At 34.2% G+C, this 25,299-nt stretch overlaps 2 protein-coding genes across 2 annotated transcripts; both read right to left on the bottom strand.

Annotated features, from left to right (window-relative positions):
* Nucleotides 1-86: 86 nt before the first annotated feature.
* LOC107003468 (potassium channel SKOR) lies at nucleotides 87-6,449 on the bottom strand. Its single transcript, XM_015201807.2, has 13 exons — nucleotides 5,985-6,449; nucleotides 3,960-4,184; nucleotides 3,798-3,861; nucleotides 3,272-3,611; nucleotides 2,710-3,005; nucleotides 2,539-2,619; nucleotides 2,350-2,448; nucleotides 2,048-2,269; nucleotides 1,617-1,805; nucleotides 1,437-1,512; nucleotides 1,051-1,345; nucleotides 669-790; nucleotides 87-459 (listed from the first exon to the last, which is right to left on the bottom strand). Exons 1-13 carry the CDS (start codon nucleotides 6,218-6,220, stop codon nucleotides 215-217), a joined length of 2,490 nt encoding a protein of 829 aa, XP_015057293.1. The 5' UTR covers nucleotides 6,221-6,449; the 3' UTR covers nucleotides 87-214.
* A 12,650-nt stretch (nucleotides 6,450-19,099) lies between these two features.
* Nucleotides 19,100-24,772, bottom strand: LOC107003230 (zinc finger protein 830). Its single transcript, XM_015201529.2, has 9 exons — nucleotides 24,653-24,772; nucleotides 23,763-23,843; nucleotides 22,812-22,911; nucleotides 21,746-21,962; nucleotides 20,910-21,207; nucleotides 20,083-20,158; nucleotides 19,940-19,986; nucleotides 19,649-19,831; nucleotides 19,100-19,522 (listed from the first exon to the last, which is right to left on the bottom strand). The coding sequence occupies exons 2-8, from the start codon at nucleotides 23,834-23,836 to the stop codon at nucleotides 19,651-19,653; spliced, it is 993 nt and encodes a 330-aa protein (XP_015057015.1). The 5' UTR covers nucleotides 23,837-23,843; nucleotides 24,653-24,772; the 3' UTR covers nucleotides 19,100-19,522; nucleotides 19,649-19,650.
* Between the last annotated feature and the right edge of the window lie 527 nt (nucleotides 24,773-25,299).

The raw sequence follows: 25,299 nt of genomic DNA, 5'->3' as shown, positions 1-25,299 counted from the left end.
GTCTAATCCTGAACAACCGCACTAACTGTTGTAGGATCAGCATAAGCACATCAACACTTTCGAAGAGTTCGAGCAACATAATCATGTGAGGATTAGAACTAAAACTTGAACAGAGTTTTATTCATCTTCACTATAGTGGAACAAATATTTACACAAACACAAACAAAGCTACATACAAGAGATACAACAAGAACTACATGAAGGAAAAAGAAACTCAAGTTGATTCATTGATCAAGTACAATTTTTGACCATCAACAATCATATCTACATCAAGAATTTTACCAGCATCTTCTGATAATATACAAGAAGTACCCGATGGGAAGTCGAGTTGTTCTGATGCTGTTGTAACGAGCTCCTCGATTGTCTGAGGTATCCACAGGACAACACCGTGTTTTCTCAAATCTTTAGACTCCCATGGATGGAAAGGAAGCACAGTGCATTTCCTCGGACGCAATTTATCTGTCATTGTACCAGAAAGAATGTCAAGTTACAAGAATTGAATACCAATGTAGACTATATTGTCACATCCAGTAGCTTTTGCTCGGACCTTGTATATGTCTTATAGAAATATACTGAATATCGACAAGTTGTAGATGGTAAGCAGGTTTAATGGAATTCCGAACCTATAAAGTTCAAATCTTTAATTCGATATTTAAACAAAGTAATACCTGAGATCTCATGTGGAACATCAGGGAATTCGGATAATTGAGCAGATTTTGCTTCTTCTAATAGACTGATCAGTTGCTTGTTTCCACTTACTCTAGCTTCATCAACTGGAGTATTTCCCCATCTGAAACATGACAAAGATTCAACTAATATTTAGTAGACGTTCACGATACTCTGCTTGTACAATGTCGAATTTCAACAAAAGAGCTACCAAGATGCTTTAACAATAGAAACGACTATGTGGTAGTCCTGAGCAAATTTAGGTCGGTTATATGAATCTTTACTGAGTATGTTGCTTCATTTAAGTTCAGCTCATGTCATCATCAGCTATGTTTCATTCAAGAAGTTGATTCGATAATATATCAGTAAAGATTAAAATTGTACCTATCCTTTGAGAAAACAGAAGCACCAGCTCCCAAAAGTAACTTTGCCATTGAGTATTGACCTTGAGAAGCAGCAACATGAAGTGGTGTTCGTTGATCATAGTCTTTGGTGTTTGGATCAACACCGTTTGACAATAGCCTTCGTAATAAATCTGAATCCCCCCTTGCTATCACCATACACAGGAAGCTCCCAGCATTTTCAATGTTCAATAAGGCCCCTTCCTTAACAAGTAATGAAGCAACGCGATCATGTCCACTCTTGATTGCTTCAAGCAGAGGTGTGTTGCCAAATTTATCTATATGGTAAATAGCAATATTAAGTAACAATGAACATCTCCACGAACAAGAAATCATTGCAGGTGAAGCAGACTCGCGTAAGAAATATACCTGGAGCATTAATATCAATGCCTTCTTGGATGAGGAAAAGAGTTATGTCTTCATAGCCTCTCGATGCTGCAAGATGCTGTTTAAAAGCAAACATTGATTAGGAGAAATTTACAGTGTTCAAACCTCAGTATTCTGTTGGAATCATTTGTTTCTATATATCTCATTTGAATTAAGTCATACCAGAGGTGATCGTCCGTCATAATCTTTCTTTTTGGGATCAGCTCCAGCTCGAATTAGACTCTTCAGCTGATGCAAATCACCATGATAAGCTGCACTATTCACTTTCAAAGCAAGCTCTGCCTCATGCTTCCCTATATGTAGTGCAATATCTGACTCTAGTTGCTTTACGCGGAGATTAGATTCTTTCCCCTGTCATGTAATACTATTTAGACTTATCAAATCCACAAATCATTACTAGTGAAAAAGCAATTCATTTCTAAAGTCATGGGACGAGTTTAAACTCATAATTCACTAGATCCTTTTTATTAATGTCAACTGAGTATCGTACTATTGTAAGTAATTGCCCTATTGTTGATGAACTAAACCAGATAATTATATCAAAGAAACACACCTAAATTTGCAGTAAAAAGGTTGCGTCTCATTTCCCTTACCTGTAGTAAATTACTCAAGATTCTTCTTCCATCATGAAAATAAATCTCCAGAATATTGGCAAATGACTGCTTATCGATACGTAAGAGTCTGCATAGTTCACAAACACGAACTGTGTATGGTTGAGGAATGTTGCAAACAATGGAAATGTCTCCGAATGAGCTGTTAGGCTCAAGAAGTGAGACTGTCTCTTCTGATCCGTCCTTCGCAATACCAACCTCCTCCTGGATTTTGTCAAAAAATACAATGAGTACTCTTGCCTTATTATGAAAACTCCAATTGAACATCAAATAGAACATCATACCAGAACACCATGACAGACAAAATAAAGCTGGTCTACTACATTGCCTTGCTCCATTATCACTTCTCCCGGGAGGAAAAATTCCTCATGAACTCGAGTTACCTGCATAAAATAACCGTATCCAAAATCAGTAATATGCGGAACACACAATGAATGCTTTGCAAATGAACAATCACAAAAGAAGTTACTTACAACTTGACTTATGAATTCCAGGGAACAGCCCTTAAAAAGAGGAACATTTTCAATGTAGGACTGATATAAATTCTGGGAAATCTGCAAAAAACAGTTGAAAGTGTATGTCATGGAACCACCAACGGAACATAACATGCATTAGCAATGATAGTAAATTGAACATTGTCTTACCTTGGCTCGGATAGAGATTGGAATATCTTGAAGAACAGCTGCATCAGTGTAAGCACTTTCATATTGTAATCGTAAGTGACCTTTTATTTGACTACGAATGTCCCTTCCGAGTCTATTTCTGTTCATATATTTCAATAAATCCGTCATCTTATCCCTGTATCGTTCAGTTTTTGATCCTTTCACAATTAGAGCTGTCATGTTACCGATCAAATAAGCACTAAGAATCATATCAAATGAGACGTAAATCATGACAAATATCATTTCCCTCAAATTGACAGCATGTATATCTCCATAACCTGTAAGATAAAATCAGATATCTCAAATTATTAGTAAGATGAAATTGTTATAAAGAATATCTAGAAAAATGATAAGATTATGTGTTAACTTTGCAAGAACAGTATTAACAGATGCACATCACTCTCTAGCAACTCGTGTTATGTAGATTCCACAAACATCACTAATATCCTCTTTCAAACATCCAAAAGAATGAAATATGCACGCGAAACAACAATGAAATTGAACTTTAAAGACAAGAACTTGAATTGAAGGGGAATAAGCTTACCAACAGTTGCCATAGTAACAATGGCAAAATACATTGAAGTAGTGTATCGCGTCCAAAGATCAATATCTCTAAAGTTTGAATAACTGTAATCTCCCAATTTCAAACTACCAATCCATGTGTACCCTTCTTGTTGTTCAGACAGCGTAGTCGCCAAAAAGTAAAAAATGCAGGCTGCTGTATGCGTGCAGTATAGTTCTACAGTGATAAGTTTTACAATCCTTGTGAAGAGGTAATTGATCCGAATATCTTTCTCCATCTTCTGGAAAAAGTAAGTAATTCTACGTGCCCTGCTCAACCGAATCCATAGAAGGTATCTCACTTCCTCTTTGCTGCCAACAGCCTGATAAATTCAAATTGCTCAGCATTGCGGTTAAAAGAGCTAAGAGTTCAAATTTACTAACTTCTCAAACATTACATTTATATGTTCTTTTACTACCATTTATACAATACGCCAAAAAAGGTTAGCATCTTAAACTCCATATCAAGTCAAAGACTGTCATAACTCATAAGGAATGAAATGTGGTACCTTATAGATTATATCCCAGGGCATGCAACCTAGAAAATCCATAATGAAATGAGACTTTAAGTACCTACAAAAACCAAAGAAACTTTCGATACATATTGAAACTTCTCATCCATTATAACTCTGTATGCCCAAATTTTGTTCTTATGGGAAAAGGAGACTAACCGAAGAGCGATAGGGGTTCGTTTATACACCATCTTGTAAGTCTGACTATCTCTATATGCAACAGAGAATTGGATGACTATATCAACAAGAAAAACAATTTGACCACAAATGTCTAAGAGAAATAGTTTTCTTGGTAATCCATTGAAGAAAGCAAACTCCATTGGTGTGAAAAATGATGAATATATTGACCATATAAGGATGAAATTTTCCCACATCCTGTACCACCTGCATCAAAATTTTGATTGTTCATCTTTGTACGCAATCTTAAAAAGTATAGAATTTTAAAACACAAGAAGGTTGTAATGAAATGACGCGAAATATAATGGAAAAACTATTTCGTTGAGTATTTATCTTACATAACATAGTTGTCAAAAAAACTCCATCTATCGAAAACATTAGTAAGATTTAGGCAAATAAAAAATAAACTAACTTATCTATTAGTATAGTATCCATTATCTATAATAATTAGTTAGATATATTAGTCCTAATTCTTATGTTTTACTTAAAAAGGATTTATATCGAAAACAATCTCTTTACTAGTATGTTATTTTTGACGATTCAAGAAATCTCATATATGGATTCAAAACATTAAAAAAAAAAAAAGTAGCCTATGAAGAAGTCAAGAAGATTTGACATCTATATATATTTAAAAATAATATATTTTCAAGTGATGAATCTCCTTCGTGCGCCTTTTTTTTCTATTGTTCAATATTCATTTTAGAATCCTGATTAAACCCAATTCTCATCATGAAGGTCCATTGAGTAGGGAAACACGACTATATTAATATTTCTTGTTATTTATATATCTTGAATTTAAAACATTTAATTAAAAACGGTGGAATAATGAATGTCATTTTCAACCTATCATATCTCACCATAAATTTATAGTACAACTATGCTAAAAAAATGTCTGATTATTAGGTAATTACATTATTACATTTAGAAGATAAAAATTTACATCAATTGCTTTCAGTTAGACAGTTGAACATGTATGTTTGCTGATGATTATGAAGCAGAGAGAAATATTCATAATTTTTTTTTTTAAAAAAATAAATTTATTAATTATCGACGAGTCAAATTTTTGACGAATTTGACCATAATTTTTTTTTATCGAAATGTTGCATTTTTTTTTTTTTGTAATTGTGATATTAATTATCCAACTAATAATAATTTTGGATTTCCTGACCAAATGTTCCAAATGTTCCAAATATAACCACTCAAAATTGTTCACGTGGTCAATATTGGTTTGCTACTTATAGAAACGTCATATGTAAAGTCAAATTAGTCAATAGATAAATGTGTTCTTTAAGTTTGCCTTAGCTAATATATATATCTTTTAATAATTTATACGAGCAGATACTTAGACTTGAATAAAGTTAAATATGTATATGTAGATACACGTATTTTACGTAACATAATACACGTAAGATGTAAATTGCTCGTAGAATATCACGTAGGACGCACATCTACTTATTTAATTTTATATAAGTTTAAGTGCCTATTTATCTACACCGAAAGTTGAAGGAAATAAATATCATATGAGACCAAATTAAATAACATATTTGTGTATTATAAAAAAAAATAGTTTAATTATCTATAAAACTCAAAGGAGATAATCCAATAGTCAATGAAGTAGTTATATCGAGAATCCCTACTTCCAACAGAGTCAAAAATCTTGATAAACAAAGTTATTTAATATTTATATCGATGGAAAGATAACAAATATCTCATGAACATGAAAATTAGTGGAAATACGCGCAACGTTAATCTGAAAATCTAGTTATAACAAAAAAAGTTGTACTTATAGATAATTGTCTATATATTTAGTAAGTACGAATTAAATTTCAAAAAGTAGTTAAATAACGGTTTTCTCTTCTAATTTCACAAGCACAGATTTTATTTATTTATTTAATTTAAAAAAAAAAACTTATCACGTTTTCACCATTGCAGCATTACAGTAGAGAGAGAAAGTTTCAGTAGAGAGAGAAAGTCAAGCACGATGTAGAGAGAGATAGCTGAACGGACCTGTTTTCAGGATGAATAACGAAGCCTTGTGAGAGATCCTTAAGTCCGTTGAGTAAACTTTCCCGGCTAAATTTTCTTCTCCGGCGACTAAACATATCAGCTCCGACGAGATCATTTTCGATGAGTTTAAATCGACTTCCTCTAGAAGATTCCATCTTATCTCTCATATCTTCTATTTCATACTCTGCTCGACCTCCATTAATGTCTATCTCCAGTACCTCCTCACCTCTCGTCATATTAATAATCAATTTTACTCTCTCGTAATACGAAATTCAAAATTTGAAGTTTTCGAATGTAATTTGATGTATATATCTATTGTATTGAACAGAACTTTTATCGAAAATTCGATTGATTTTAGCATGAAAGAAGATGAATTTTCACGAGAAAGTTCAGACGTGAAGACGAATCTACGGCTTCAATAGATTTATGAGATATTTGATCTTGTTGATAAATAGATAGATGGATATGGCTAGCTATTTATACGCAACTCAAAAAAAAAAACATATTTATATTTTTATTTTTGAAAAAATTGTTTTATTTTTAATAATTCAAGTTGATATATAGGAAAATGTGATACACGTGCGTTTAAATCTGTATGCGCATTAAGCGCTTCGTTTTATTGATCAGAACGATCCAATACAGGCTTGTCGATTTAGAATTTGAACATAAAATGGTTCAGTTATTAATTACGTATTATATTATATTATATTATATCGTATTGTATTATTTTAATAAATGAATATAATATTTTGATAGAACGTTTTTGTTTTTGTTGTTAAGTAATGTTATTTATTTGCAATTCGAGTGATAAACTTATAAATAGTAATTAAAAAAAAAAGGCACGGGGTAGGTCTATTACGAAAGGTAGGCATAGGTCAAGCTAAAATGAGAAAAATATATTAAGATAACGATATAATCATTTGTGTATCAAATCTTATTTGAAACGAATAATAATATAACCATCCAAACAAGGTATTAAAACAATTCAGAGGTTTATTTTAGGCCAAATACATAAGCAGATCCCTGAACTTGTTGGGTTTTTTCCCTCAGGTACTTCAACTCGTCATTTTCCTATTGAATCATTAAACCCCCATAATTTGTTCCGTTTAAACAAACACCATTGTCTGATGTGGAACCAGATTTGTGAGGGGTATTGATAGAGGATACATATGTTGCTCCACAACTCATTAATCCAATTGATAGTGAAAATGTTCGAGAATAATTGTGTTTTACTTAAGTCATTTGAACACATTAGAAAATAAATGCGACTAACACGGTTTGTCTTCATTCATTTAATCAAAATTATTACAATTCGAACACAATTGAAGGCATTTACAATAGAAAAGCCGATCAAAATCAACCAACAGTGTTTTAAAGGAACAAATTATGTGTGGTTCAATAATCAATAGAAAAATGACGTAGTTAAAATATCTGAGGAAAAAAATCCAACAAATTTAGGGATCTGTTTACGTATTTGACCTTTATTTTAATATTGATAGAATATTATTATTATTAATGATGTCAATCAATAATTAGAGTCTTGTACAATATATATAGTTGTAGACTATAAGTAATTACATAATAACCCCAACATAACTAAGTAATTATATTTTCTATCTAACATCCCCCCTCAAGCTGAGTCTTGGCGGAAGCAAGAGGAAGCTTGGAGAGAAGATACTGAAAACGCTGAGATGGTAACGGTTTTGTGAGAAAATCCGCTAGCTGGTCCTCGGTGGAAACATACTCAGCTGTCATGGCTCCATCAATGACCTGTTCGCGCACAAAATGACAGTCCTTGCCCACATGCTTCATGCGCTTGTGGAAGACAGGATTCTTGGTCAGACAAATCGCAGATTTGTTGTCACAATACAAGCTTGGCGACGGTGTTGAAACATGAAGGTCAGCTAGAAGGTAGGTGAGCCACATGACTTCCGAGGCTGCAGCCGATAGAGCTCGATATTCAGCCTCCGTGGAGGATTTTGATACCCGTCCCTGTTTTTGTGTGTTCCAGGAGATCAAATTTGGTCCAAAGAAGATGAGATAACCGGTGGTTGAGCGGCTGTCGGACGGATCATTTGCCCAGTCAGAGTCGGAGTAGCCGCGAAGACGAAGGTCTCCTCTGAAAAAGGTAATGCCACACGAAATTGTTCCTTTGACATACCGAAGAATGCGTTTGAGAGTGTGAAAGTCTTGTTCCGTCGGACTGTGCATTTTCTGAGCCACATAGTTGACTGCGAACTGTATATCTGGACGGGTTACAGTTAAATATTGCAGGCCGCCGACCAAGCTGCGAAACAAACGTGGGTTGTGGAACGGCACGTCTGCACCGTTAGTCGACTGGCTGGGGCTGATTGGTGTAGGTGCGGTGGTGCATGAGTCCACTCCTGCTCGATGGATTAGTTCCCCTGCATATTTGGTCTGATGTAAGAGAAGCTGATCACTGGTGCGGTCAACTTCCAACCCAAGAAAATATTTGAGAGGGCCAAGATCCTTCATCTGAAATTCATGATGCATACAGTTTATAAAATCATGAATGAGGGTAGGAGAGGAACCAGTGACAACAATATCATCAACATAGAGGAGTAGTATGAGAATTCCTGTGGCTGAATGTTTGACAAAAAGACTTGTGTCATTAGTAGTGGTAGTGAAGCCCTGTGCCGCAAGAAAGGATGAGAGACGTAGGTACCATGCACGTGGAGCTTGTTTTAAGCCATAGAGAGATTTTACCAACTTACAGACATGAGTAGGGTGCCGTTGATCAATATATCCAGGAGGTTGTTGCATGTAGATTTCCTCCTCTAGTTCACCATGTAAAAAGGCGTTAGAAACGTCCAGTTGATGGAGTTGCCACTGATGATGCATAGCTAGAGACAGGACAAGGCGGATTGTCTGTTGTTTAACCACCGGACTGAATGTTTCTGAGTAGTCCAGCCCATAAGCTTGATCATATCCCTTTGCAACCAGGCGAGCTTTGTATCTAGCCACAGTGCCATCAGAGTTGCGTTTTATGCGATAAATCCACTTACAGCCAATGGGAAAACGGTTCAAAGGGGGAGGAACTAACACCCAAGTATTTTGTCTCTGTAACGCCTCAAACTCAGCATCCATAGCAGTGCACCAATGTTTATTTTGAGCAGCCTGTTTGTATGTTGTGGGCTCAGTGAGTGGCTGGGTATCATATGGAATGGTAGAGGAGTATGTTTTTGGTTTGAAGATGCCACTCTTGGCACGGGTAGTCATGGGATGATGAGGAGCCGGGATTGGGGCGGGTGCTGGTTCTGGTACAGCTGTACGACTGGTTGGTGACGCCGGCTGTGGGCTGGTTGGTGGAAACGACTGCGGCGTCGACGGGAACGATATTGGTGTAATGTGTGGGTGTGGTGTGGGCGTTGTTGACTGAATGGAAGTGGCAGGGGTTGAGGGCTGTGCGAGTGTGATGGCTGGCAGCATTGGTGAGGACGGAGGCGTGTGAGCATGGCTTGATTCTGCAGAGGGCTGTGTAGGAAAAAGAGGAAGAACACCAAAGTAGGATGGTGAAGACGGGGACTGCTGAGATAAGGACTTGTGGTAGGGAAACTCAGTTTCATGGAACTTAACATGACGGGTCACATATATACGCTGGGTGGTGGGTTCAAAACATCGATAACCTTTGGTAAGGGGTTCATAGCCAACAAAGACGCAGGGCTTCGATCGAGGTTGTAACTTATGATTTACCTCATGACGCAAATGGGGATAGGCAAGACACCCGAAAACACGGAGAATGGAGTAATCTGGAGCAATGTTGTATAATTTTTCATGTGGCGAGATATGACCAAGAGATTTCTTTGGAAGACGATTAATCAAAAAATTTGCTGTGGCAAGCGCCTCAACCCAGAAAGTTACAGGTAAGCGAGCTGTGTGAAGAAGAGTAATGACAGTTTCGATGAGGTGACGATGCTTGCGCTCCGCCACCCCGTTCTGTTCAGGGGTATAAGGACACGTTTTTTGGTGGAGGATGCCAAGGCGCTGGAGAAAATGTGCAAACTGATTGTTTACATATTCACAGCCATTGTCAGTTCGGAACAATTTTATGGTAGTGCCAAACTGATTCTGAACCATGAACTGAAAACTTTTAAAAGCTCCAAACGCCTCAGATTTTTGTTTTAAGGGATATAACCAGCAAAATTTGGTAAAGTCATCAACAAAGCTAATGTAATAACGAAAACCACCAAAAGATGGGACCGCCGTAGGGCCCCAAACATCAGAATGGATAAGTTGAAAAGGAAATAGTGCTGCATTATATGATAAAGAAAATGGTAGTTTGTGTGACTTGGATACAGAACATGACTCACAGGACGTTACATTGGACACTTTATTGAAACCAAAAAGAGAAAGTAAATGTTTATTGACTTCGACAGAAGGATGCCCCAAGCGACGATGCCAATCTTGAGGAGTGAGAATGGCAGAGCAAGCTGTTGGAGACGACTCGATAGACGCAGACACTTGATAGTTGGAAGGTAGCATGTAAAGCCCTTGCTCACATTGGCCTCTGTACCTCACTCGGTGGGTGGTGTTGTCCAGAATCTGAAATTCATTGGAGTTAAAGAGTAGGGTACAATTATTATCTTTGGTGAAACGATAAACGGATAGAAGATGAGATTTAAGAGATGGTACATGAAGAAGGTTACCAAGGTGAAAAATGCCAGAGGAGGTAGGTATTTTACCTGAGCCCACATGAGCAATAGGGAGAGGGTGGCCACCTGCACTAGTTACACTGTCATTGCCAGAGTATGGAGTATAAGAGTATAGACGAGACAGATCCGGTGTTACATGGGCATTAGCACCTGTGTCTAAGAACCAATTACCATTTGATTCAGCAGAGTTTGCAGCATAGAACGCTTGAGGTGACGATGTAGACGGTCCAGAATAAGTGTTATCAAACCTATGCCAGCAGTCCCACGCAGCATGATTATATTTGCCACAAATTTGGCAGATGATGGAGCTGCGAGGAGGTCCACTGCCGCGACCAGCAGACCCCCCACGACCGCCGGAGTAGCCACCTCGCTGTTGAGGGCTGTCGACAGCCCCCCCGCGACCACCTGCAGAGCTGCCGCGACCAGGAGTTCCGCCTCTGCCGCGATGAAAGCCTCGTCCACGACCGCCTCTGTGGCCGGCTGACTGCCAAGATTGAGCATAGAGGGCGGTGTGTGGTTCAGCTAGTCCACCGGCTTCCCTAACCTTTAATTTTTGTTCCATCTGTACATTCAATTCTTCGGTAAGTAACCAAGATGACACTTCAGCAAACGTTACATGTGCAATATTCGTCCTGATATTTTGTTTAATAGACGCATATTCGGACGACAGACCACGAAGAACACATAAGATCACATCTTGATCTGGAATTCCAGATTTGGCACGATTCAGAGCAGCGACAATTGTAACAACAGAGTCAAGATACTTTTGCATAGAGTCACTACCTTTCTGAATACCATGAAGTTGTTCCTTTAATTGAAATATATGAGTGCGCGATAGTGAATTATACCGAAGTTGAAGATGATTCCAAATGGCTGCGGCGGAAGTGAGTCCATGGAGATGATTTTGAACCGACGGGCTGATAATTGCTAGAAGACACGCCCGTAATTGGGCATCAATAACGGACCATTTTTCATGGTCCGGGTTGATTGTGACAGCGGTGGCTGCCGCTGCTGCCGCCTCTCCATCGGATGTGATGGTGATTGTGGCGGGTGGAACATCCATGGTTCCATCAACATACGCCATGAGTCGATGAGCGGAAAGATTTGCAGACGCGGTAGTGAACCAAGATGGAAAATTTGAATCATTTAATTTTTCCGGAGTAAGAGAATGGAGATTTTTTATAAAAAGTTTCAACCCCGTGGGGAGATCATCTAGTGGATCTGTGGTCTTCACCATGGTGAGATAGTCGTTGAAGAAGAAGACGACTAAGGGGCGGCGGCGGCTAGGGTTTGGAAGAAATAAACCCTTGCTCTGATACCATGATAGAATATTATTATTATTAATGATGTCAATCAATAATTAGAGTCTTGTACAATATATATAGTTGTAGACTATAAGTAATTACATAATAACCCCAACATAACTAAGTAATTATATTTTCTATCTAACAAATATTACAATTAGCATAAGTATATGTGGGCTTAAAGAACTTATAATAATGATATAAATATTGTAATTACGTAAAATTATGTAACAAAGATGCATGGGAACAAGAGAACCACTGAGATTTACCATTTCTGTAACTATTTAATTTCCCGTTAACCAATTTTGATCTAATGTGATCATTCGTACCATTTTAATTATTGTTTTAGCTAAAAAATTGATTATCAACTTTGATTTTGATTTTTTTAAGTGACATTTTTTTTATATCGGAACAAACGGTTATCTTAATTCTAAAAGTTGGACAAGTAAGAAAATTTCTTCTTGAACTCAGTAGCGTACGCAAATTTTTTTATAAGTGGTGTCGATATTTAAAAATAAAATAATTGATATAAAAGTATCATATTAATATGAAAATTATTTGAACATACTAATAAAATATAAATCAAGAAAACAATAACTCTCCTCGGCGAGTTTTTATATTTTGAATTGTATTTATAATAGTTTCATTGAAGATAGTAACTTAATATTTCTTTCCAAACAACCACTCAAAAGATCATCATTCATTCGATTTCGTAAACCAGTCTTGATTTTGAAAGCTTCGAAGATACTTTGGAATAATATCTATCCATTGAATTGATCTGAATTACAAATTAAATAAATCAGATAACTCTAAAAAAGTTCAAGAAATTAAATCTATAAAAGGTTGATGAATATTCGAGAAATTTCAACTAAAACTATAAAGATGGAAGATAAAAAGAAAAGTACACTTACAATTAAGAGAAAACCGCAATATATACCAAGTAATAAAATTTCTATAATTCAGAAACAAATTGATTATTTTACTATATACATGCACGTAATATCAAGATATATGTTTGACATGTTCAAATTAATTTCTGCAAACATATTTAATTTTAGTTTCTTCTTAGTTCATAAAATGACTATAGTATTCGCTTATTTCTAATAAAACAATTAGCAAGTTGATTATTGAAAAAATAATTATGTCAGAAGATATATAAAACAAAAACTTAGATGTACGATATTGTATTTATTTGACTTGCACATCCAATAATAGTAGTGGATTAATTTTGGAATACACGGAACTATAAGATATACAATAATTTATTTATTACTATCCAAAGGAGTATAGAATGTCATTATCGGGGTATGAGTGTTCGATCGTGAGATTATCTGCTAAATGTCCGATGGCACCTTGCTCCGACTTGAGCTATGCAACAATGAGATCTCCCTTGGTCCTTGTCGTATGTGCTAGACAGCACCCCATAAGAGACGCTCACTTGGGGACTTCTAACTGTTCCAAGAATTATCGCGGCTAGTCTCTTTAGAGTAGTAATGGTGCGGGNTTTTGAAAAAAGAAACGATTTGATCTCAATACAAGAGCCTATGAAAAAGAAAAGAAAACAGAACATAATTGAAAGTTTCGCCTGCAGGCCTTTACATGCAGGACTGACTATGAATTACTAAGAATGGAGCACGCTGCCCGCACTGATCTAAAGGCACAAAAAGTTTATTATTATTATTATTATTATTATGTATATATATATATATATATATCAAAATTCTTAACTTTTTTTAAATATATGAAAAGTTTTGAAATAAAATCTATCTGTTGTGGCTAAAATTAATTTACATCAATATAATTGACAAAAGATAATACTCCCTCCGTCCGGAATTGTTTGTCATGTTGCGCTTATCGAAAGTCAATTTGACTAATTTCCAAAGGTAAATTGGATCACATTAATTCGATATTTTAAACAAAAAAATTAGATATTCTAAAACTATATGAAAAGTACTATAAATTACAATTTTTTGCATATTAATATGATAAAAAAAATACATTTTAAAATGTTAGTCAAAGTTTTTATAGTTTGACTCTAAAAATAGAAATTATGACAAACAATACCCAACGAAGAAAGTAAAAACTAAGACGCATTTAATTTTTTCAATCATTTTGGGTTGGGTTTGGAGGGGTGTGGGGTGGGGTGGGTATTGAGGGTTCTCCACTAATGACATTAATTAGTGGGAGTTAATTGTAAACTAAATTCCAATTTTAATATAATCAAATGGAGATTGTGATACAATTTTAATATTAAACTCGTAATATTCAAATTTTGAATTCACACTAAAAATTTATAGTAGGATGGTTAGTATTTCTTTATCCTTATTAACTAAAAGTCGGCCCCTAATGAATAGATAATTTCAATGTGATTATTAGAATCCACTTCTAAATAATATACTATTAAACAATATGTCTCTATTTATATTATACTCCATGTAACTAGTTGAAATGCATCAAAATTAGTCAGAATATCATATTAATCGAATTTTTTTAATTTGATATAAGTGCATGATTGAATTTAGCAATATTCAAAAAAATAAAATAAAATAAAGAATTCTGTTATATTACAACCATACTAGTGTTATTTATCTTATTTTGCTATTCATATTATCATATAAAATCATCAAGTTATAACTAACAAGATTTGTAATAGAATACTGATAAATACTCATTCGTCCTTAATTAGAGATTTTAAATTCAAATTTTGAATACCAAATCATCTTTGTTAGAAAAAGAACATTTTGTTTAAATTTTTCTGTACGAATCGAATTAAGTCAAACATCAAATTACTTTAAGTCAATTTTTCATTATATAAAATATTTTCCTCTTCAACCAATCCCTATTCTAACAATTAGCTAGAAAACTAAATGCTCTTATTTCTTATGAATTTAATATGTTTAGTTTGAATTTAATATACCCTCTATTATAGCAAATAGTTTAAATAAACCCTAGTTAAATTTTTGGGCTAAATATATCCCTCCTATTATATTTTCGGGTTGTATTTGAATTTGTTTTATTTTAAATTGAATAACTCTTCTAATCTTAACTTTACATGTGTCCTTGAAAGTACAACAGGATGGGTATATTTAGCTCGAAAGTATAACTAGGGATATATTTAAAGTATTTTCTATAGTACAGGGGTATATTTGACCCGTTACCGAATATTGAATAATAACTTCATCTTTGCTTGGCTTAACATAGTATTAATTAAACTCCACATTAAACCTTAATGGAGAGTGATGTTTGATTAATTAATTTTACTTAACAACTTTAATTAGTTCCTCTAATCCCAAAGGTTATATAAACTCCATTTCTAGTAAGGTAATGTAGCCCCTTACATCCCAAATATGTCACTTGAATTAATATAAATAAACTAAAGAAAATTGTTTAAAATTTTTAGAGCAAATGGTGAACCACATTTAAAGTCTGCTAATGGGAATATATGAAGGCATAAACCACTAACTGTTATACTTTAATGACAATAAATTAAACCTCAAAACTAATTATCCTCTATATTTTATATTTAATTTAAAAATAAATAAAAAAGAAAGATATAACGTCTAAACATTTTAAAACAAATTAATGACTCAAAAAACCACCAAATATTTCGATGAGATAGATGAGATTCCTCTACCCTTAATTAAATTTGTCTTCAACACTAAAAAAATGTAATTTAGTTGAGTCAAAACATCGACAAATATATAAATTTCGAAATAAAGTTTAACAGAAACATTTATAACAGAGTCAATTATGGATGGATGCCGTTGGAAACATATTTCTTTATAATGGAGTTTGAGCCTCGAGAATGAATGAATGAATGAATCATTGAGAGCAAATTTCACGAGACTAATCTAAATCTTATTCAACCTTATTAGATAGGAATTAAGTAGCGCAACTTTCTTAAAAACACCGCACATCAATTTGAAGAGTTTGGAGCCTAAAGGCTATAAAATATTAACAAAAATTTCAAACGGTATACAAAATTTTATATTAACCAAAACGGCAAAATCGCTGGAACAACAGCGATTTACTCCACCAGAAAAAGTAAAATCGCTGCTACTGCAGCGATTTTGCAGAATGTGATTTTTTTTTAAAAAAAAAATTCAAATCGCTACCTTGGCAGCTATTTTCAATTTTTTTTTTTAGAAAATCGCTTCCTAGGCAGCGATTTCCATTTTTTAAAAAAAATTAAACTAGGCAGCGATTTTCAATTTTTAGCGATTTTCAATTTATTTTTTTAAAAAAACTTTTTTGTTTGAACATTTTTTCTTTAATTTTTTTTTTAAAATTGAAAATCGCTGCCTAAAAAAAATTGAAAACCGCTGCCTAGGTAGCGATTGAATTTTTTTTTATTAAAAAAATCACATTTTGCAAAATCGCTGCAGTAGCAGGGATTTTGCTTTTTCCGGTGAAGTAAATCGTTGTTGTTCCAACGATTTTACCGTTTTGATTAATATAAAATTTTATATAGCGTTTTGAAATTTTTATTATATTTTATATCTTTTAGGCTCCGTACTCTCAATTCGAAGTCTAATTTAAAAATCTCTCTCATCTTCACAAAACTTCAGGCTAGTGAAGTTCGGATACTAGATGATTAATTATTATTTTTTAAAATAAAATAAAATAAATCAAACTACAAATAACAAATGGGCCTATACTAATGGAAATCTAAGGAGGCATAAACCACTAAATGTTGATACTTTTTTTTAAAAAAAAACTATCAAACTCAAAGGTGTCTTTTAGGTTTATGGTGGTGATATGAAAACCTCCCCACTTAGTGGCCTAATTAACAAATTAAACCAAGTTGGAAGTGTTAAGCCCACTTAACAATTTAATTTGAGTAATGCTTAACAGCCATATATGATGCTAGCTGCTAATTTAATTTTTTTCATGACCTAACATGGCTAATTAGATTAAATAGTGTAGTGTATTAAAGACCACAAATTGTTATTCTAATTAATTAGTCCAACACTAATTTGGTTTGTTATGTGAAAGAGTTATTAAAGTTAGAAATTAATATAAAAAATTAACATTATTATTACATGAAAATGATGATGGTGAAAATGGAAATGGGAGGATAATTCCATTTAACTATGGATTAGTGATGGATTATATGAAAGTTCAACTAGCTAGAAGCTATTTAGTGATGGATTATATGAAAGTTCAAGAAGCTATTTAGTGATGAATTAACTAGGGATTAATATCGATAAATTTCGTGGCTAATTTCAAGTTTTTAAATAGTAATTATAAGCTTAATCACATTATTGGGAGCGTTACTCACAAAGATGAATCATGCCATACACGATTAAGATTTAGTTAGATCCTAATGTGAGTATCATATACCTAGTGAGAAACAAAAAAAATTTTGCATAGATATATACTTAAAATGATAAGCTTAAAGAAAACCCCTCTAAATAATTTTAGGTGAAGCTATCCAAGGTCAGAGAGTGCGCGCGACCTAAAAATTAATAAAATGGATCGAGAATTATGAGAAATTTTAAATTTAAATATCTCATCAGAAACAAAATGCATGTTGTAATTTCTTATCCCAAATCTTAATAAATAGAATTATCTAATATCGAATATAACAATTAATCGAGATACACATCAACATTACATGTAAATTATACTTGTGGTCATGAAATTTCTTTATTATGTACCCAAAGAGAAAAGGAGTTCATTCACATGCATCTCCTTTTGCATAAACCTCTCATGCAAGATCTAGAAAAAGAGCCTGTTTGGCTCAGCTTAAAAGCTGGTCAAACTGACTTAAAAGCTGATTTTTGACTTATTTAGCTGTTTGACAATACTCAGAATAACTTATTTTAAGTTAAAAAATTTTATTTTAAGCCAAAAGTTAAAAGCTGGGGTAGGGGTGCTTTTTTTTTTTTTAGCTTATAAGCTATTTTAAATTGACCACATTTTTATCTTTTTGCCCTTAATATTTTTATACAATCTCCAAATTACCCACATAACCCTAACATCTTTTTCTTCCATTTTTCCCTTTTCACGTTTGGCATAGCAACTTTAGCACTTTTATCCAAACACAAAACTGTTTATTTTAAAAATAAGTTTCAGCACTTTCAAAAGTACTTTTTTAAAGCTACTTTTATTAAGCCCATCCAAACGGGCCCAAAGGCACAAACTTTTAATTGTAAAGTTTCATCTAATGAGTTAGTAATTGTGGTTCACATACTCCTTTTGTTTCTTTGGTTAATCCTTCTTTTAAATTTTATGTTACTATTTTGTTATCTTTCTCGTATTACGTTCAAATCTCATTTGTGAGATTATATCAAATAAATTATTGTTATTATTTAGTTAATTTTTTTTTATCGTTGTTTATCAAGAAATCTTCGTCAACAAAGTAAAAGATAAGATAGTAAACTGACTTTTAAAAAATTCCATTTGTCCAATATTTATTTATTCCATTATCTTTAAATTATTATTATTTTTCCTTGGCACCCCCTTTCCCTTGGGTTCTTTTTGGCCTATTTTGTCTCTTTTGAGTTGCCCATTATGATGAGTTGACCCCTAGTTATTATTATTATTATTATTTTGAAAAAAAATAATCTTAAAAGCCCACAAGATTGGTTTATGTTTGAAAAGAAATAAACCAGTAGAAATCTTGGTTGGCTTATCAAATGGAGTTTTAATTATTAATTATTATCATATGTTAAACAACTAGCAAACAAGCACTTAGAATGTTTACTAAAAAAAAATTAAAAAAAAATCATTTTTGGAATTCCACTATGAAGTGAATATTAATTTAGTAATATATCATAGTCATTAGTGGTATGAGAGTTTTATGAACTCTTAAGACACTTGTTAACCAATGAAGCAAAGTAACAAACTAAATCATATTTGTTTAATTACTTGTTGAAAAGTAAAACAAACTGGATAGAAGTGGATCAATTTTAAGGTAAATGAGATGACAATGAAATGACTCATTGTTGTATAATGTTTTGGTAGACATTATATTACAACTTGTTTGGAAAAATATTAGAAAACATGTTTAATTAAAACTCAATTCATTCTAATCCGTTCAAATTCAATTTAATCCGTCCATTTGACGTCATTAATTACAACGACATACTCAAAATAAGTCCATTGGATCTGAGGAGGGGAGGATGTACGCAGATTACACTCTACCTCAAAAATAGAATATTTGCAAAATTTTCTGCAACACTTTCTGGTTTGTTCACTATTGCACATGAATGACATTAAAATTTGCAGTGTAAACAAAGAGAATACCAAAAAAGACATTGTTACAACTTGCAAGTCTTCATCAATGTGCAAAGGAATAACCTCATTGCCTCAATATGTATGCATACAAACTATATGAAAGTAGATTTGCTGACAATTTTCGAAACATATCTATAAGAGTGCAAAACTTCTTTAGCAAGCAGAACGACACTCATCGTTTCTTCCATTCTCGACTTGTTTAGCACTGTATCGTTTCTTCCATTCTCAACTTGTTTACCTCTTTCCTCAACAATAATATTACCCCCATTTGGCTCTCATTCTCTTAGTGACTTGCACAAGTGGGCAAAAACCTTGTTATCTACGACCAAAACGTTAAATATTTAGCATGAGCGCAATAGAACTACTCTAAGGGCACACGGTCAAAATACGAGGATGAAGGAAAAACTAGAGAGAATATGTACTAGGAGTATAGACAGGCAAGCACCTTCACAAATGTTTAGCCCTCCAGTCCATAGTAAGATTCTCGTCGCTGTCATCATCACTTGATGATTCGTCATCACTAGACTCCTTATTTGCAACCTTACTTTCTTTGCTGCCTAACAAAGACTTAGCAGCCTTTACTTCCATCTTCTTCTTCCTCAGCATCTCAAGTCTTTCCCTATAGCCCCTGAAGTCATGCAATATAAAAGTTTATATCGACTTTCGGACCATGTAAAGAAAGTATAAAGAATTTCTCAAAAAGGACTAAATTAGTTTTTTCATTTGAGGAACTGACCTTTGTTCAACAGATACTTCCTCTTCAATCATTTCTGCAGCATCAATCTGCAAGATAAATGGCAAAGTGGGTCGATAACATGGTTTAACAGAATAGAAAATTTACAGAAGGCTCAACAATTAAATATAGAAATAAAAGATGACCTCTTCTTCTTCTAATCGGTTGTCAACTTCTTTTAAGTCTTCTTGGATTAACTTCTCAAATTCTTTGTACTCATCCCTGCAATGAAGTCATTAAAGTTATCATCAAGTTTCCCTGGAGGGGCAAGGACTGAGACTAGATCAGTTAAGACACTGAGAGAATACAATAGTCATATAAATTATGAAGAGTACGATGCTTTATCTACCCCAAAATCTGAAGGAGTTGATGAAAAAATAGAAAGAATAAATTTACTTCTGATACACAAGCCATGCTTTTTTATTACGTTCAAAGCAGTAAAAAGAAAAGGCTGCTAAATAGCTTCAGATATCACACCACATAGATATGACCACCATACATTTCCAGACATTTCACAGACTAAAGTGCACTGAGAAGTGGTTCATTGCTCAATTCAGTTGTACCACTGAACCATGTCCGTTACAAAACATCTACTTGAATGTAATCATGAAGAAGTTGGAGGTAGTGGAGCTGCCTAGGCTGCAATCCCGGAGAACATTTATACTACTTATTTGAAAGTTGGGAGGAATAAATGGAAGAGAAATGAGCCTTATAGCTCTAGTGACTCTGAAAGAGAACACATCCGGCGTTATCCAGCATATATTGCCAGCAGAAGGTGGTGCTTCTCATTTGGATAGTCTATTCATATTTGGTAGAGATTGGCTTTCTGGTTCAGGTTAAAAGAAATAGTTGGATAAGACATGAAAGATCCCATCTGAGGTCTACCAGTATTAGAAAAATAGGAAAACAGTTAAAGCCATAACAATCAAAGAGTAAGGAAACAAGGTCTGCCTAGCAAGTTGTCAAATCTTACTTGACATCTGGTTTGACCGGTGTAATACCACGGGCACGTAAGTCGGCATCTTTGTTGTCAAAGAAACCTGCAGGGAGAGCTCCTTTGACCTGCTTAGCGTCTGAAGTAGAACTCACTTTTGACATCGGTCCATTTTCACCAGATCGCCGATTTTCCATGCTTCTAGTCTCAGCATTCTTGGAAGTAGATAGGCCCTGAATGCTAGACCTTGCCAAAGATGGTTCAACCTCTTCAGTGTGATCTAAAACTGGAGGATCTCTGTTCGATATATGGTCTCCCGACCTGGATGAATCTTTCTCTGGAACATGAAAACTGAATAGATAAGTCATCCTTGACAACGAGAGAGAGTAAAAAAACTTTTATATTGGAATATCCAAGTATTCATTACAAAGTTTATACAAGTTAAATCAGAGATAAGGATATCATTGTATAAACAAGTCTTCCATACAAAGTATAGAAGAGAGGACAAATCAGGGCACACCAAATAGCAGCAAAATTACGGATTTTTCTACCTATCCTCCACCTTTTCCTCTATATCTCTCATAGTAATATATTCTTCCTTTTAAGCAAATATCCAAGAAGATGTACACAAATTGACCCAAAGACTCACCATACATCCAGTGTGTGGGGCTTATACGAATAACGACTTTCAAACTCACAGAATGGCTTCTTCTTTTTTTCAATATCATGAAAGCATAGGAGATAGCATCATGCCACAATCACTGTTTAAAATTTTCTATTCAGAAAGTTATTTTTTGTGACTAGTCAGAAAGTTTACTTTTGGTGACTAGTCAGAAAGTTCGTATAAAAAGGCAACTTCCGAAGAGGGCACTTACCAATTTTTGGCCTCTTTGTCTCTTGCTGGTCAAAAAAATTGGGAGGAAGCATAGATGATGCACGAGGCTTGGACAGTGCAGCAGAAGGTTCAGGTTCTTTACGGCTTACGCCCTCAGAAATTTCAGGCTTGGATTTAGGCAACTCCTTTGGAGGCTGGCTTTTTACGTTGTTTGGATTTTTTGCTGCAGCAGCATTAGCTTTGAGATTATTTATGGCCTGTACATACATAACAATCTGTCTTAACAGGGAAGAGTGAAGCACATATCTTACATATAACATCTATAGGGGACAAAATACGAGATGAGTAACAAGAACTAAAGAGGTCCTTAACAAGCACAGCAAAGGGTATATTGAATACTACATGCATGATAAACATAGATGACTAGCAGAAGACTCATAAAAATTTGGTGGAACCCAGCCTTTTCACCAACCATGTGAGTTCTTCCCTGTTAGCTAAAATATCAAATGAATTTATATTCAAAAGATAGTAAGCCCCATTCTAATTCCTCCTCTGTCACCTGTCAATCGTCCTGCATTAGACTCACCGCACATTATCCCCATCAATTTCTTGTCCTTTTTCTTCTCATACCAGCATCCCACTTGAATCTTTTTTTCTATGAATACAGAAAAACTTCTACAATAGCCAAAGCAAATGTAATTGCACGCCTATTCCAAAACTATGAGTTCATGATGAACACATACACTAACGATATAGCTAGTTGGAGAATGGTGAAGGAAAAAATTCCCTATATTAAAAAAAGAAGGGAACTGATGACTATGAAGCAGCCAAGTCTGGTATGGACAATTTAGCTTGCACAACATGTTTTTTTACCTGATGCTTATACTCAAATTAAGAACATAGCTCAAATTTGAAAAGGAAAAAACAAAAAAAGATGGTCATATTAAGATACAAACAGCTTAATGTGTTCATCTTAAAATGATTAAAAGGACCTTTTCTTAAGAATTGGGGACTACATTGTGACCACTTAACTAAGCTTCAACTAGCATGCACCAAATTTCAATATGCAAAAAGCTAAGACCAAACATCAATCGGTAAGATCCTACCTCATGATGTTTGCGAGAAGCTTGATGTCCAGGCCATTGTGATTCAGATTTCATAACTATATCACATACTCTACATACAGGCTGATCGTGCTCATTGTACCTGTGGTTTCACACAATTCATAATAAAGACATGACTTCACAGTGAGAATTGAATCCAGAAAAATTAATTATGACAACTTCACATTAAACAAAGTCAGATCATCATTGTCATGATACACGATACATATCGTAAAACTAGAGAACCATGCACCTTTAATCAGGATTGTAAATACAAAACCGCCATAAGTAAAGGTTGCAATCACTTCCAATCAGGTAAAAGACCAAATACAACAAATGGTGCATCAACATTACACTCAAATGCAGATAAAAACTTCTGCCCTTGAAACACAAACTAGTTCCACGTCAAAATCAAGAGCACACTCACAGACTGATTTGGGTATTAAACAAAGATGACAGCAACTGCAGGTGAAGCCATAAGCTAAAGTCTAGAAACCAACATGTTGCCATAACTATCAACAAAATCATCATCGCTATCTACTACTTCTTATGAGTATCGACTTTCCAGATAATCTTTAGACGTATCCATACCATATAAAAGAAAAACATAGAGTTCCAGATGCTCAATCTCAGTATTCAGGGAAGCGTGAAGCGGAAAAAAGCGATAAGGCCCTGCTTTACGCTTTAAGCGATGAAGCGCTCACATACTCATTCTAGTCTGTGAAGTTAGAAGGCTCGCATCGCTTCGCTTCATCGCTTTAAGCGTTGAAGCGCTTGCTTTCCTGAGCACTGCTCAATCTATCTTTGGATGGACAAGACTTTTTTCAGAAAGTTTGTTTTTGTACGTAAATTTTATAGGGAATATAGCAGGGAATCTAGTCTTTTACTAACCACAACTAAACACCGAGTAATGAAAATATTTTAATACTTTATCAACTCCCTTGTATATAATACCTTACAAGCGGGGAATCAATTCGCTTCTGCTTCTGCTCCTTCAGCTTTGCCCGGTACAATGCTCTCTTGTCCATTCCAAAGCTATGTGTTAATACAGCACCAAAAATACAGTTAGAAGAACACACAAAAAGTACATGAATACAATAACAAAGCACCATTTTTCCTAATTTTCATTGGGAAAGAAATATATAACAAGCCAGAACGTTTTCAAATTTTGCACAACATTAAGGAAAACAAAAATTCCAATTGTGAATACAACACCGTAAGCTTCAACAAATCAAAGCACACCAAGATATCCAGTGTACTCTCACAAGTGCAGTCTGTGGGGAGGATAGAGCGTGCATAAACCTTACTTCCAGTAGGACCCTACTATGCACTCAAATTAGAGTACTTTCTTCCACCTCCGAAGGATGGAGGGGGTATACAGCGAAAAAAGCATCGAAGGGGTCCCATCACCCTAGGCTAGATGATCAAAACAACAAGAGTACAAAATAAAAGATTTAAAAGAAACAATTCTGCTAATCCTCATTTAAAAAAAAATGAATAAATGGCCTCAAAATTTTCAGCAAATCATCTCTAATTGTGAAATACACAGCAGATAAAACAACAAAAGAAGTCTTTTTTCTATGAAAAAGGGGTATAAATAGCCATAAAATTCTAGAAACTCTTCTCTATAACAAATTCAGCTTGCTCAAAAACCCCAAAACGAAAAACACAATTTTAAAAAAAACACTTTTTTCAATATTTCATCTCGGAAAAAATTTAAAACATAAATGCAGAAAAATTCAGCAAAATCCTTGCTCAATTGTATGTCTACTTCAGCTTAATTGAACTAAAAGCTCCGGTAATTGAATTTTAATACAAATTAAGAAGAGAAAAAGCTCGCTTACTTGTTAATAGCAGAATTGATTATTAGGGGGTTGATAGATTATCGCGCTTTAATCTTCTCCGATTTCAATTCTTTGCTTCCTAAATTCGAAGTAAATTTGGAGGGGATTGGGGTCGGGTCGGGTTTGATATTTGTTTTTTCGGGTTTGGTCCCTAATTTATGGGTTGGAGTAAGAAATAATATTGAAAAATTAAAATTGTGTTTGGTCACAAAAAATACGTTAATATTGAAAAATTAAAATTGTGTTTGGTCACGAAAAATACGTCAAACTTCTTTTTAGGATAAACAAGCGAAAGCGATTTTTTGTTATTATCAAATTTTCTAAGAATTCTTGTAAAAAAGTAAAAAGGTGAAAACGTTTTTTTCCTAGCATTTTATGGCCAAAAATGTTTACAGAGTTGAACTTTGAAAAAAATGTAAAAAAGAGTTCATGACCCAATGCCTTTATCGAGAAACTATTTTTTTAATTCTGCACAAAGTCTGTTTTGAAATTCGATTAATTCTAATTTGTGCTTAGAAAATACAATACTTCAAATAAATTTAAATTTGCCATCTCTAATTAAGAATAGTGATTAGTTATCATTATACTTCAATCTTTACGATAACAAGAATATAACAATGAAAACTAACAAATAAAATTTTAAAAGT

This window comes from Solanum pennellii, chromosome 11, assembly GCF_001406875.1.
Source record: "Solanum pennellii chromosome 11, SPENNV200".
Lineage (NCBI taxonomy): Eukaryota > Viridiplantae > Streptophyta > Magnoliopsida > Solanales > Solanaceae > Solanum > Solanum pennellii.
Note: the sequence above shows the minus strand (reverse complement) of the source record. Positions and strands in the feature narration are given on the sequence as shown.

Coding starts and splice junctions, on each gene's coding strand:
- LOC107003468 (XM_015201807.2), bottom strand. CDS start 6,220: ATGACGAGAGGTGAGGAGGTACTGGAGATAGACATTAATGGAGGTCGA. Junction 791..1,050: donor TCTGTTTTCTCAAAGGATAG/GTACAATTTTAA, acceptor GTCATGTTTCAG/ATGGGGAAATACTCCAGTTG. Junction 460..668: donor TGTTCCACATGAGATCTCAG/GTATTACTTTGT, acceptor GTACAATGACAG/ATAAATTGCGTCCGAGGAAA.
- LOC107003230 (XM_015201529.2), bottom strand. CDS start 23,836: ATGGACAAGAGAGCATTGTACCGGGCAAAGCTGAAGGAGCAGAAGCAG. Junction 21,963..22,811: donor CTTCTCGCAAACATCATGAG/GTAGGATCTTAC, acceptor ATGTATGTACAG/GCCATAAATAATCTCAAAGC. Junction 21,208..21,745: donor GACAAAGAGGCCAAAAATTG/GTAAGTGCCCTC, acceptor TTCATGTTCCAG/AGAAAGATTCATCCAGGTCG.